General features: G+C 41.7%; 1 protein-coding gene across 3 annotated transcripts in view; it reads left to right on the top strand.

Annotated features, from left to right (window-relative positions):
- Positions 1–14,780, top strand: part of b4galt2 (UDP-Gal:betaGlcNAc beta 1,4- galactosyltransferase, polypeptide 2) — a 486,872-nt gene that overhangs the window by 409,591 nt on the left and 62,501 nt on the right. For all 3 annotated transcript variants that reach the window (XM_072574427.1, XM_072574425.1, XM_072574426.1), the window contains one exon: positions 1,310–1,432. In XM_072574427.1, coding sequence (XP_072430528.1) covers positions 1,310–1,432 — 123 coding nt within the window. The remainder of the gene's footprint in view (positions 1–1,309; positions 1,433–14,780) is intronic.

The following is a 14,780-nucleotide window of genomic DNA, read 5'->3' as shown; positions in this document are numbered from 1 at the left end:
CTGTAACTATGATTGTAGAATACTATTTTCATCTCATTCACATTTTCTTCAACTCTCTTGACAGCGAGCTAAACCTGAAGATGAATTGCAGCTTACGAGCTTAACAAAAAAAAACCTTCAGAGCTTTGTGGTCGTCTCTGTAATGGATGTAATGGAGCTCACTTCTTGATAAGCATCAAAACTGTGATCTGAGAATTCCTTATCTCTCCACTTGTTAAAACAAGGCAATGACTGTCAGCGTGTAACTTCTTATAAATCTCAAGCATGGAGAAATAGTTACTGATCAAACAAAACAAAGTTTCTAGGAATGATCTATCTCCTTAATTAAATTTTTAAACTGATTTCTGACTGTCAATCATTTGCACGTATGTTGTTTCTCTCTGTGCTCTTCTTGGAAGTATTTGCAATTCGTTTCTAGTCCAAGAATAAATTCCTACAAGATATACGTAGGCCTATTGAGCCTGCTGCACAGTTTCCCCATTGATTGTGGCCTTAACTTCACCTTCTCACCTTCACCCATAACCTTTGACTTCCTTGTCAACCAAACATCTGTCAAACTCAGCCTCGAACAGTGACCCAACCTCCATTGCTCCTTGAGCAAGAGAACTTCAAAGACTAACCAATCCTCTTGAGAAAATAAATTCCTCCTCATCTCCATCGTAATGGGAAGTTCTTAAGTTTTAAACTGCACCATTTAGTCCTAGACTCTCCCTCAAGGGAGACATCTTCCCAGCATCAATGCGTTAAGCCCATCAGAATCTAATATGTTTCATTTTTCTGAGCTTCAGCGAGCATAGACCTAAACTGTTCAATCTTGCCTCATAATACAACTTCAGGAATCCATATGGCAAATGATTTTGCAGAAGTCTGACATCCTATTTGTATTTGTGTTGCCACTCATTGAAAATAGAATGGCCCAGATCTTACTCGAAAAATAGAAGTGTTCAGACTACATGTTACTGCTGCAATGCAAATCAACCAGTATGTTCAGGCAAAGAAACAGTGCAGAAAGGGTTCTGAATGGTTTTACCCTGTTAGGTAATTCACAGCACTCTATAACTGTCATACAAATGGCAGCTTGCTCTCAATTTTTTTGATTGTATGTTGTCCTGCAGCAAAGCAAATCAACAGTAAATTAATGCTGTAATCGGCCCAAAAGGTCAAACGTTAAGCTTCTGAAATTTGGGCAGATAAAGTTTCAAAGTTTAAATATTAATCTGTTCAGTGGAAAAATGAAATTGTGTTGCACAATTGATGGTCATTGTTCTGTCAATGTTTTTTCTCTAATTTGTTTTCTTTTTCTGCTTAGGTTGCCGTACAGTGGCTACTTTGGTGGGGTGTCAGGACTGAGCAAGGAGCAATTTTTAAAAATTAATGGCTTCCCTAATGAGTACTGGGGCTGGGGTGGTGAAGATGATGATATTTACAACAGGTAAGACAATACAGGTACTTAGATCATTATGCCATTGAATTATCAGAATTATCCAAGTTAGTTTTGATTAGGAAAGATAATGCAGATGTCATAATTGAAGGAACCTTGTTTGAGTTTGATTTAATGCTGGTTTATGATCCTGTCAGAGATTAGCTTCATTTTAGTAATTATATAAAAATAAACTTTGCAGCGAGGGATTCTTACTTTTTTACTAATTACTTTGTCTAGTTGTGCACCTAGGATATGGCTAATGGTTACGATAAACTTGAAACAATTAAATTCTTCCACTAGAACAAACAAGTTTGAAAGAAAACATTTCACAGATAGGATGTGTGACCATAGGGAGTGATTGAAGCAGGAAAATAGCTTTTAGGGGTAGATTAGGTGAAAATTTGAAGATACGTAGCTATTGATAGAGAATGGGAGATTAGTTTTATTTGGCATCAACAAAGAGCTGGCACTGATATATTGTAACAATGACTGCTTGCTGTTGAAAATTTCTATTTTGCCATCCATTTCTATTCTGCTCTCAATTCCTTTCTCATCTAGTCGTATTCTTTCTACTGTTTTTGTTTCAAACTCTGTTGTCCTTCTATTTCTCTTTAAGTGCCCTGTAGGATAAAATGAACACTATTTTATGGTTGTCTTGTTAAATAGAGACAAATGCTTGAGAGAACCAAACCATATAATAAAGCAAGCAAGTACAAACCAATTGAAAACAGTGAATTCTAAATGCAATCTCTCTTTCAGAAAAGGCCGTTTGCTCCTGGTAGTTAACCAGTTTTGCCAACAAATTTGGTTAGACCTGCCTTTTTTTGACTTTAGGTTATACAAAAATTGGCTAGTGATTGATGAAGACAGCTGATGGCATTGATAACACTGTCAGTATTGAGCATCACTGGAGGTTTCAGCAGAAGTCTGATTGTATTGTTGAAGAGGGTGTCATATTTTATTGTAGGCAGCAGGGAAAACTAAGAGTGGAAAATCAAAAAATGAGCAAACATAATGAATAGTATCTACGTTTAATTAAAACATCGGTACTAAATTTAAATTTAACAACTTGATTGAGAAGCAAGTCACAAACAATGGATACATTATATCCATTCTGGTAAAGTCATTGGTAAACATGGACAAGAGTCATACATTGTGATGCTAGTCAATGTATAATACTGGTTTAATGCCATGGTGCCATTTTTGACCTCAACATTCCAGCTAAAGCTATTGTTTGACCTAAAAGACTAAACTTGTGTACAGCAAAAAGGAACCCCCCCCTCCCCCCATCCCCACCCCATCACTGCTATCTCCAGTATCATCACTTACTTTCAGAATACTTGCTGATTAATATCCACTGGATGTTGCATTGTTAGTCAAAATGTTTACTTACTATCGTGAGCCCTTGGCTTTACGTAAATGCTGAATCCCCTCCATCCACATCCTGGCAGGTATCATTGACCAGAATTCCAAGTTGACCACCCATTATAAGTACTGTGTCTACAAAAGCAGACCAAAGGCTGGGAATTATGTTATGAATATCTCACTTCCCAACTCCTTAGTACCTGTCTATCATTTACAAGGGACAAATCAAACTAATGATGGGATTTCCTGGTTTGTCTGGGTGGAGCTTCAACAACTCTGAAGCTCATCCAGGATAAAGCAGCCAGCTTGATCAGCACATTCTCCACCACTTGAAACATTCACTCTCTCCACCACCAGTGCACAGTGGCAACAGTGTATACAATCTACAAGAGGTACCGCAGAAGCACAGCAAGCCTCCTTTGGCAGCACCTTCGAAACCTACAATATCTATCACCTAGAATGGTAATGGTGGCAGAAATATAGAAACACCAGAAATTGCAAGTTCTCCTTCAAAGTTCCCTTGGAACTATATTGTTGTTTCTTCAGTGACACTGGATGAAATTCCTTTCATTCCCTTCTTAATAACTTGGTTAGTGTAGCTACTCTGTATGGGCTAATGTATGTTTTTGAAGTTGGCAGTTCATAGCTACTTTCTCAAGTTAGAGATGGATAACAAATGCTGGCCTTGTAATGTTTGCATCTAATGTGAACATTTCACATTCTCTTCGGAGATCTGTTGTGTCCCAGTCTAAACTGGAGAATTTTGTGGACATTCTAACAACACATCTTTGATTTGACGATTTGGAGATGCCGGTGTTGGACTGGGGTGTACAAAGTTACAAATCACACAACACCAGGTTATAGTCCAACAGGTTTAATTGGCAGCACTAACTTTTGCAGCGCCACTCCTTCATCAACCACCTGATGAAGGAGCACTGTTCCAAAAGCTAGTGCTTCCAATTAAACCTGTTGGATTATAACCTGGTGTTGTGTGATTTGTATCTTTGATTTGACATTGCTTGCTATTGATCTGGCACACGCCCTGACCATTTGTCATTCTCAATTGAGTTAAACTGGTCTCTCAGTGGGGATTGTCTACTTAGCAGCATGCTGTGTTTTGAACACTCTCCGATGCTGTAGTGAACAAAAACACCAAGAGTTTTCTCATACACCAACTTGATTTAAGACATTCCACCTGTAGATTAACTGCTTGCTGACTGCTCAAGCACAATAGGACTTATCCTGCCGTTCACCATGCAGTGTTAAAGATGATGGCCTATTAATGAGGCATTCATTAATAATTAATTAGCTCCATGAGTTAGTTTATTTGAAGCAATAAAACACATGAAAAGTTATGAAGCAGATATTACAACAACTATAGAATAATAATTTCCGTGAGCGCCACTTGCAGATACATAGCTGGCTGATTGCCAGGCAAATTCGTCACATTGTCATCACATTGTCAACACATGGAGTGCTTAAAGGTGCACTTTCTTTAAGGCAACATACAACACTACACTCTACACAAGGTAATTGTCAGACTTTTGCCAGTGACATATGTGTCAATTTTCCAAGTGTTTTGTGTCCAAAATCCTTTGGTATCAGAGAAAGTGACCGTATCTTCCTGTAGCTCCTCCATCTCTACCTAGCCATTTTACAGTTCTTCAGTATCTAAAAGCATAAAGTCACATAAGTCAGTTTATTGAAAAGGGAGGTGGAGTAGAGAGAAACAACTGCTTTCTTGAACCAGAGTTTGTAAATCAGAAATTCAGCGATGAGGAGGGAACAGGATTTGAAAATGAAGGTTAGATGCCAACACACAGTCACCTTCGATGATTTTTGCCCATGTTGACCAAGGCCTCAGACCTAGACATTGTACTAATGATAAGCACTATCACCTCCATCTGGGTTAGCATATAAAGCCACAGCTGTCTCCTGCTAGTTAATTCCCGCGATCTTACCACCACCTTATCCTGCAGGAAGGAAGGAAGGATGTGAGTGAATGCAGTGCAATGTGTTTGCATGACATGCTCTTAATTGGTAAACAGCTGGCAATACATGCGAGTTATGAGTATTGGGTGTGAGGTTTTCAACATCACTAAATGTGTGAGGATCAGATGATGTTATGAATGTGAGGTATGAATCATGATTGGTTGTGATTCTTGTTCAATGAGTGCAAAGGGATATGTTGAATTGATCAATGTGTGAAACAAGTGCATTAGTTGTAACAATATGACACCTGATGATGAATTTTCTGACCTTGCCCACTAATATAAGGTCACTGACCTTCTTCCTACACTGTACCCAGGCCCTTGGGGCTGTATAGACCATGATGGCTGTCTAGTTTCGTTGCCTATGCGTAGTTTGTCAAGGGAATCTTGTAGTCTCTTTGGATGGACGGGCCTTTCTCTCTTTCACTTATATACAGGCTCTTAGTGCCACTTGAAAAAAGCCTGGAGCATGCTCTATCCTCTGATATATCAAATGCAGGCATCTTGTGAGCCGCACTCTTCCCCAGCACTTTAAAGAGCACAGGTTGACTTTAAATGATGTTGGTGTCACACAAACGTGGGCCTCCTGCTGAGATGTGAAGCCACTAAGCAGGAGTTTAGTGCTGGTCTGAAAGTTACTGTCATCTAGAATAGCAGGCTGTACAAAGTACATACGTTTTCTGATTGGAAGGTACAGTTGGATGTTAATCCTTTGTTGCAATACCCATGTCTGTTTTCAGCAGAAAATATATTTGGTCCTGAAATGTTAGCTTACTTCTAATGTGCAAAATATGACCTTGGTGAATAATGGGACATGAATAATGGAAGAGAATGGTCCACTTAAATGTTATTGCCTGACAAGAAATTGTGTTTGATGGAAAGTCATCTTCTATGTTCCAATGAGATTGAATAGAAATAATTTGATCCTGTAAAGCTGAAGAAAAGTGTAATGAATATCACCTCCTTTTGTTTTGTTCTGAGGAGTTGAGTACTGTAGAAACTCCCAAGGTGTAAATTCATTCCTTTCATATCGAACATCCATGACACTCACTCTAGCCAACATGGTTGAAAATTTGCATTTGCTCTCAACTGTGTTGTATCTTTGCTGGTTGTGTGATGAAAACTCCATTTACCAATACGAGCAAGGTATTTGTTGCACTTCCAGCAGTGGAACAGCAATGGGGCTGCACGGTGACTCAGTGGTTAGCACTGCTGCCTCACAGCGCCAGGGGCTAGGGTTCAATTCCAGCCTCGGGTGACTGTCTGTGTGGAGTTTGCACATTCTCCATGTCTGCATGGATTTCCTCCGGGTGCTCTGGTTTTCTCCCACAGTCCAAAGATGTGCAGGTTAGGTGGATGGCTATGATAAATTTCCCATAGTGTCTCGGGGTGTATATGCTGGTGGATTGGCCATGAGAAATGCAGGGCTACTGGGTTAGGATGGGTCTGGGCGGGATGCTCTTTGAAAAGTTGGTGTGAATCCGATGGGTCAAATGACCTGCTTCCTACACAGTAATGATACTGTTAAAAAAAGATATCGACTGGGATTTTCTTCTGCCAAGAAGTGGAAGTGAAGAACAAATGATTGAACAGTTGGCCACAGGAAGTTTCCCAGATGCTTCCTGCCACCTCAAAAGTAAGTGCTGGGCATGAAGGCCCGTGGTCAGCCTTCCCAACTCATCACTAATTGACCAATTAGAGTCTCTTCATATCACTGCCCTGATTAACGTGCTCCTGGGAGATGGGAAAATGACATACCTCCCAAGTAATTAAGTACAGCAGCCTAAGTGCGACTGGGGTGGTTGCTGTCAAATCTATCTTGAGAATGTTTATTTCTTATTTGTGAGTTTCCCCAGAACTTGCGTAATGTTTACCCCCATTCTGACTTATTTCCTGGGGAGGAACAGAAAGAGGGATGGAAAAGAACTTAGGTATGAGGCCAGCAAGACAGCACAATAGAATATTTACTTCATCTTAGAGATGCTAGGTGAAAGTGAGGACTTCAGATGCTGGAGATCAGAGTCGAAGAATGTGGTGCTGGAAAAGCACAGCTAGTCAGGCACCATCCGAGGAGCACAAGAGTCGACATCTTGGTCATAAGCCCTTCATCAGGCATGAGACTTATGGACCAAGAGGGCTGAGAGGTAAATGTGAGGGGATTGGGGCTGTGGGGGAAAGGTAGCCAGGAATGCTAAGCATGAACCACATGGGATCAATGTGGATTTCACCAGTCTCCCCATTTCCCCTCCCCCCACTTTATCCAATCCCAACCTTCCAACTTGGCACAGCCCGCTTGAACGGTCCTACCTGTCCATCTTCCTTCCCACCTATCTGCTCCATCCCTCTCTCCGACCAATCACTTTCACCCCCATCCACCTATCGCATTCCCAGCTAACTTCTCCCCAACCTCACCCACCTCCCATTTATCTCTCCGTCCTCCCGGCCCACAAACCTCATTCCTGATGAAAGGCTTATGCCCAAAATGCAGACTCTCTTCCTTGGATGCTGCCTGACCTGCTGTGCTTTGCCAGTACCACACTTATAGATGCTACAGCCAACTGATCGATAGACCAAGGTTTCCCTTGAGTATTTTCCTCCTGGTTAAATGTAAAGACATTAAGATCCATGTCAGAGGTCTTCTAGGTTCTTTGCTACCTCTATAGGAAGATCTGCAAAGTTCCTCAATAAACAAAACAACATAAATTATGGATCAAAACAATTATGACTGTGCCTCATTGTATAGCTTCAGATGAATTCAAGGAGGAACTTGCCACATCAACCAAGTAAGCCCATTCTTGCATAAGAAGAATCATGAATTCCAAGTTTGCCAGTGCAGAATGGTTAATCGCATTTTGCCGAGGAGCAATATCATTGAGTGCAAAGTCTATTCATTTCCATTATATTGATGGGTTTCTAGGAGACAAAGATTGATTTTACATTGCAATGCAAACATCTGCTGTCAACCCATGCCGTTATGTCAAATGAAGAGTTTCACTTGCTTTAATATTTAATTAACGTGCAATGTCCAGCACAAGTTTCACTGCCTAGAATATGGGAGCTGCCTTGATTCATTTGTCCATCAGCAGTAAGTGTCTCTGCACTCTTTCAGAACATAGATATTATGAATTACTAATATTCCCTCCTCACCAGGAGAGAGTATTTGAGTATCCTGCAAAGTTTTTTAATTGCTGCCTTGAAGTGTTTGCATCTTGTAGCTATTTCTCTTTTTATTCTCACAGTCCTGTGTTCAAAAGCCTGAAGTGTGTAAGTCAAAGCCCTTGTACACTGGTGGTGCTGACTGTGACAGCAAAATCTGTATGGAGGACAAATATTTAGTATGCTGAAGGTCATTCTTCATGCCTTCTCTACATTTCTTCAACGGGTACAGTACTATAATGCAGACAGAATATATTGACTGACCACCCTGTTCTGGATGGCATGAAAATTTACTAAATGCTTATCTCCTGCCTCTGATACAGAAAGTGTAGAGTTTGAATCCTACTCACTACAATCCCAGTAAGTGGAGACCAAACTTTAACTATGAATAAGGGAGGTTATGGGATATTTGTACTTCATTCCTCATAGTATGGGGCTATGGAAACCTGGAACATCCTCCCACTATAGCCATGGAAAGAACATTCACCTTCTGACCTGACAGAACATCAACCAGCCAGCAAGTCTTCCACCTCCCTCTAAGGGAAGAGGATAAAGATATATAAACAACAACATCCCTGCTTTTGCTGAACTGTCTAATGATCCTGTAGATTCAGCTTTTATATTATATTGCTGTGGCATCATAGTTTGTGGATTGGGATATCAACATGTGTTCACTCTGGTGATAATGGTTAGGAGCACTATTTCTAACTGAGTTGCCCAGCGCACAGTGCTATTGACTGAAATCTAGTGATTAAAGGTAACTTTGAACAATGAAGAAGAAAATTGTTTCTGATATCTTGTTGCCAACTTTGCCACCATATCCAATTAGAGTCTGCTGAGACAATGGGTCAGCCGGGGCAGTCAGGTTTGTCTGAGACAATGGGTCGGACTCAGACTCAGCACCGCCTTCTTGACCAGCAATCTTCTTCCTGACCTCTCCGCCCCCACCCCCTCTCCACCCTATCACCCTCACCTTAACCTCCTTCCACCTATCGTATTCCCAACGCCCCTCCCCCAAGCCCCTCCTCCCTACCTTTTATCTTAGCCTGCTTGGCACACCCTCCTCATTCCTGAAGAAGGGCTTATGCCTGAAATGTCGATTCTCCTGTTCCTTTGATGCTGCCTGACCTGCTGTGCATTTCCAGCAACACATTTTTAAGAACTACAAGTTACCCTTTTATTTAAATCAGGACTGTGAAGTGGAACCTATGCAGTCTTTTTACTATGTCTCCTTCCAATCTGGATGATTGACGATATGAAATGCTAAATCAAACTAAAGACTGGTGCTCAAACATATATGGTGATTTATACAAAGAAGGAGATAAGAATGCTAATTTACATTAAATGTACCAAGGGTAATGCTATACAGTCCAACATTCTACCATTTCAGGCAAAATGCTAAGTGTTTCTTGAGTGCACAATATGTGAAGCCAAGAGCTGGATAACTGAGGAGATCAAAAGGATTAATATCTCTTTAAAGTCTAATTTTTGTTTACATTTATCAAGTAACCAAAAATCGCAGTTTAAAGCAGTTAAGTTACTGTTTAAGACAAATTAACTTTCAGCATGGTAAACAGCGAGGATGACAGGAGGATACAGGCAGGTTGGTCAGATGAGCAGAACAGTGGCAGATGGAGTTGAATCGTGAGAAGTGTGAAGTGATGCAGTCTGGGAGAACTAACAAGGCAAGGGAGTACACATTGAATGGTAAGACCCTGGGTAATACTGAGGATCATCCCCATCTTTTTGTGTATGTACACAGGTCCTTGAAGGCAACAGACCAGGTGGGCAGGGTGGTTAAGAAGGAGAAAGTGAGGACTGCAGATGATGGAGAGTCAGAGTCGAAAAGCATGGTGCTGGAAAAACACAGCACGTCAGGCAACATCCGAGGAGCAGGAGAGTCTACGTTTCAAGTATAAGCCCTTCATCAGGGTGGTTAAGAAGGCATATCAGATACTTGCCTATTTTAGTCAAGACATAGAATACAAAAGTTGGAAAATTTTGATGGGACTGCAGAGGATATTGGAACACTGTGTAAAGTTAGATAGAATAGAGTTCTTCAACTATGATGAGACACTGTGTTGAATAGGGTTGGTTTCCTTGGAGTAAAGAAGGCAGAGGGGGAATCTGATTGACACCTACAAAATTATGATGTGCATAAATGGATTTATAGTTGTGAACTTTTTTTCTTAGTGGTGTTATCATTAACCAGGGGCGCAGATTTAAGGTATGAGGCAAGAGGTTTAGAGGGATTTAAGCAAAAATGATTTCACCCAGAGGGTGGAGGCAAACTGGAAATTACTTTGTAAAAGGGTGGTAAAGGCAGGAATCATCACAACATTTCAGAAATATTTAAATAATCGCTTGAGACATCATTACATACAAGGTTTTGGGCAAAATGCTGAAAGGTGGGATATGAACATGGTCACAATGGGCCAAAAGATGTCTGTGTGTCTGTCTGTCTGTCTGTCTGTCTCTCTCTCTCTCTCTCTCTCTCTCTCTCTGTTATAACTATGGGCTGTATCTTGCTATTTTTGGCTAAGTGCAAGTCACATTGAGTTTAGTGAAGTGATTCTCATCGTGCGGAGAAGTAATTTTTCTTGCCATCTCTTACCAAATTCACCACATCAACTGGCATTTCAGTCCTCATGGCAAGTATCAAGTCCAATTTATACTCCATCTCACTATGCACCAGTCCTGGAGCAACTCACCACTCACTGGAGCTCCCGGAATTAAACTGCATCACTTGCACCTGTGCCTTATCGAAAAGGCCATTGTACAACCGGAGAAGCTCTGTTAGTCCAGAGCTACCCTGCATGGCTTATAACATTTACCCCACTCATGGCAAAAAGGGGGAAGACAGTGCTTGCTTTATGGGCAGGGTGCTGGAGTTCCAGTTGGACAGGGTGGTGTACAGGATAGTGCAGACGAAGTTCCTGTTCCACCAGGACCAAAAGAAAATGCCACAATCCCAGACAGTGCCAGCCTGGTCTGAGATTGCCACCCAGATTGAAGTAGTCTCAGCCGTCTAGAGGAATGCCAGCACTGTAGGAAGAAGGTCATTGGCATAAGTGCCACCATCTTCCCTCTGCTACCTCACACTCATAGGGCCAACAGTTACTCTAACTCGAGCATGCACCATGGCTTGTGGACTACAGTTTTCAGCATTGCATGCTGCATAAGCGCACAGTTTTAAGTACAGCCTTGCTGTAAATCTACAATAGAGTAGAGTGGGTTTTTCTTGATTATATGTTTTTATTAGGATCTGTCTCTTGATTAAATTTTAAAAAGAAAAGCCATAAGTATTAAGTTAGCCTGGAGCAGTGTTTTGGAGAGCAATAACGTGGAATTATTTTCTGGGCCTGTAGATTGGAAGGAGCAAAATGGCCTTTAGTAGAGTGATATGTTCTCTTCTAGGATGTGGGAGTTTTAGGAGAATTTAATGGTTGCTGAGGATTATATCTGCAGTAAATGTCATTGGTTGCAAATCCTATCAGATTGAATGGATTGGTTGGAGCGACAGTTAGAGGCAATGCGGAATTTACAAGAGCTAGGGGGTGTGATGGATGGCAGTTTTAGGAAGGGCTGAAGGCCATAGATACAGTCAGGTAGATGGGTTAACTCCAAGAAAGGTAGGAGAGGTAGGCGGGTAGTACAGGAGTCTCTTGTGGCTGTCCCCATTTCAAACAAATATGCTGTTGTGGGGAATGTAGGGGGGGGTGATGGACTTTCAGGGGAATGTAGCACGAACAGCCAAGTTTCTGATATCAAGACTGGCTCTAATGCAATGAGGGATATGTTGGGTTGCAAGCGATCGATTGTGTTAGGGGATGCTCTATTCAGGGGCACAGACAAATGTTTCTGCGGCCAGCTGTGAAAAATTAGAATGGTGTGTTGTCTTCCTGGGGCCCAGATCAAGGATATCTCAGAGAGGGTGCATGATGTTCTCAAGGGGGAGAGGGGCCAGCAGGAGGTCATTGTACACATTGGAACCAACGACATAGGAAGGGAAAAGTTTGAGATTCTGAAGGGTGATTACAGAAAGTTAGGCAGAAATTTAAAAAGAAGGTCCTCGAGGGTAGTAATATCTGGATTACTCCCGGGTGCTACAAGCTAGTGAGGTTAGGAATAGGAGGATAGAGCAGATGAATGTGTGGCTGTGGAACTGGTGTCTGGGAGAAGGATTCATTTTTGGGTCATTAGAATCTGTTCTGGAGTAGAAGTACCCTGTACAAGAAGGATGGATTGCACCTGAATTGGAAGGGGATTAACATACTGGCAGGGAGATTTGCTAGAACTGCTCAGGCAGATTCAAACTATTAAGGTGGTGTGGGGGGATCCAGGGAGATAGTGAGGAAAAGGTCAATCTGAGACCTGTACAGTTGAGAAAAGAAGTGACTCAAACAGTCAGGGCTGGCAAGGACAAAGCCGAAAGCAAGGTAGGACTGATAAATTAAACTGTGTTTATTCCAAGGCAAGAGACCTAACAGGGAAGGCAGATGAACTCAGGGCATGGTTAAGAACATGGGACTGGGATATCATAGCAATTACAGAAATGTGGCTCAGGGATGGGCAGGACTGGCAGCTTAATGTTCCAGGATACAACTGGATAGGGAGGCAAGAGAGGAGGGGGAGTGGTGTTTTTGATAAAGGATAGCATTACAGATGTACTGAGGGACGATATGCCCGGAAATACATCCAGGGAAGTTATTTGAGTGGAACTGAGAAATAAGGAAGGGATGATCACGTTATTGGGGTTGTATTGTAGACTCCCTAATAGTCAGAGGGAAATTGAGAAGCAAATTTGGTCAGGAGATCTCAGTTATCTGTAAGAATAATAGGTTGGTTATGGTAGGGGATTTTAACTTTCCAAACATAATCCGGGACTGCCATAGCATTAAGAGTTTAGATGAGAGTATACAACAGCATTTTCTGAGTCAGTATGTGGACGTATCTACCACAGAAGGTGCAAAACTTGACTTATTCTTGGCAAATAAGGCAGGGCAGGTGACTGAGGTGTCAGTGGGTGAGCACTTTGGGCCAACAACCATAGTTCTATTAGTTTTAAAATAGTGATGGAAAAGGATAGACCAGATCTAAAAGTTGAAGTTCTAAATTGGAGGTAGGCTAATTTTGACGGTATTAGGCAAGAACTTTCAAAAGCTGATTGGGTACAGATATTCACAGGTAAAGGGACGGTTGGAAAAGGGAAGTCTTCAAAAATGAGATAACAAGAGTGCAGAGACAGTATATTCCTGTTAGGGTGAAAGGAAAGGCTGGTAGGCCTAGGGAGTGCTGGATGACTAAAGAAATTGAGGGTTTGGTTAAGAAAAGAAGGAAGTATGTGTCAGGTAAAGACAGAGAGATTGAGTAAATCCTTAGAGTATAAAGGCAGTAGGAATATATTAAGAGGGAAATCAGGAGGGCAAAAAGGGGACATGAGATAGCTTTGGCAAATAGAATTAAGGAGAATCCAAAGGGTTTTTACAAATACATTAAGGACAAAAGGGTAATGGGAGAGAATAGAGCCCCTCAAAAATCAACAAGGCGACCTTTGTGTGGTGCTGCTGGAGATGGGGGAGATACTAAACAAGTATTTTGCATCAGTATTTACTGTGGAAAAGGACATGGAAGATATAGACTGTAGGGAGATAGATGGTGACATCTTGAAAAATGTCCAGATTACAGAGGAGGAAATGCTGGATGTCTTGAAATGCATGAAAGTGGATAAATAGCCAGGACGTGATTAAGTGAACCCTAGAACTCTGTGCAAAGATAGGAAAGTGATTGCTGGGCCCCCTGCTGAGATACTTGTTTCATCAATAGTCACAGGTGAGGTATCAGAAGACTGGAGGCTGGCTAATGTGGTACCATTGTTTAAGAAAGGTGGTAAGGACAAGTCAGGGAACTATTGACCGGTGAGCCTGATGTCGGTGGTGGGTAAGCTGTTGGAGGGAATCCTGAGGGACAGGATGTACATGTATTTGGAAAGGCAAGGACAGCTTGTCAGCACGGCTTTGTACTTGGAAAATCATGTCTCACAAACTTGATTGAGTTTTTTGAGGAAGTAACAAAGAGGACTGATGAGTGTAGAGCGGTAGATGTGATCTATATGGACTTCAGCAAGGCATTCGACAAGGTTCCCCATGGGAGACTGGTTAGCAAGATTAGATCTCATGGAATACAGGGAGAACTAGCCATTTGGATAACAGAACTGGCTCAAAGGTAGAAGACAGAGGGTGGTGTTGGAGGGTTGCTTTTCAAACTGGAGGCCTGTGACCAGTGGAGTGCCACAACAATTGGTATTGTGTCCACTACTTTTAATCATTTATATAAATGATTTGGTTTTAACATAAGAGGTATAGTTAGTAAGTTGCATATGACACCAAAATTGGAGTTGTAGTGAACAACGAAGAAGGTTACCTCAGATTACAACAGGATCTGGACCAGATGGGCAAATGGGCTGAGGAGTGGCAGATGGAGTTTAATTCAGATAAATGTGAGGTGCTGCATTTTGGGAAAGCAAATCTTAGCAGGACTTAATCACTTAATGGTAAGGTCCTAGGGAGTGTTGTTGAACAAAGAGACCTTGGAGTGCAGGTTCACAGCTCCTTGAAAGTAGAGTCACGGGTAGATAGGATAGTGAAGAAGGCATTTGGTAGGTATGCTTTCCTTTATTGGTCAGAGTACTGAGTACAGGAGTTGGGAGGTCATGTTGCGGCTGTCCAGAACATTGCATGCAATTCTGATTTCCTTCATTTCGGAAGCATGTTGTGAAACTTGAAAGGGTTCAGAAAAGATTTACAAGGATGTTGCCAGGGTTGGAGGATTTGTGCTATAAGGAG

The sequence above is a fragment of the Chiloscyllium punctatum genome, chromosome 7 (assembly GCF_047496795.1).
Source record: "Chiloscyllium punctatum isolate Juve2018m chromosome 7, sChiPun1.3, whole genome shotgun sequence".
NCBI lineage: Eukaryota > Metazoa > Chordata > Chondrichthyes > Orectolobiformes > Hemiscylliidae > Chiloscyllium > Chiloscyllium punctatum.
Note: the sequence above shows the minus strand (reverse complement) of the source record. Positions and strands in the feature narration are given on the sequence as shown.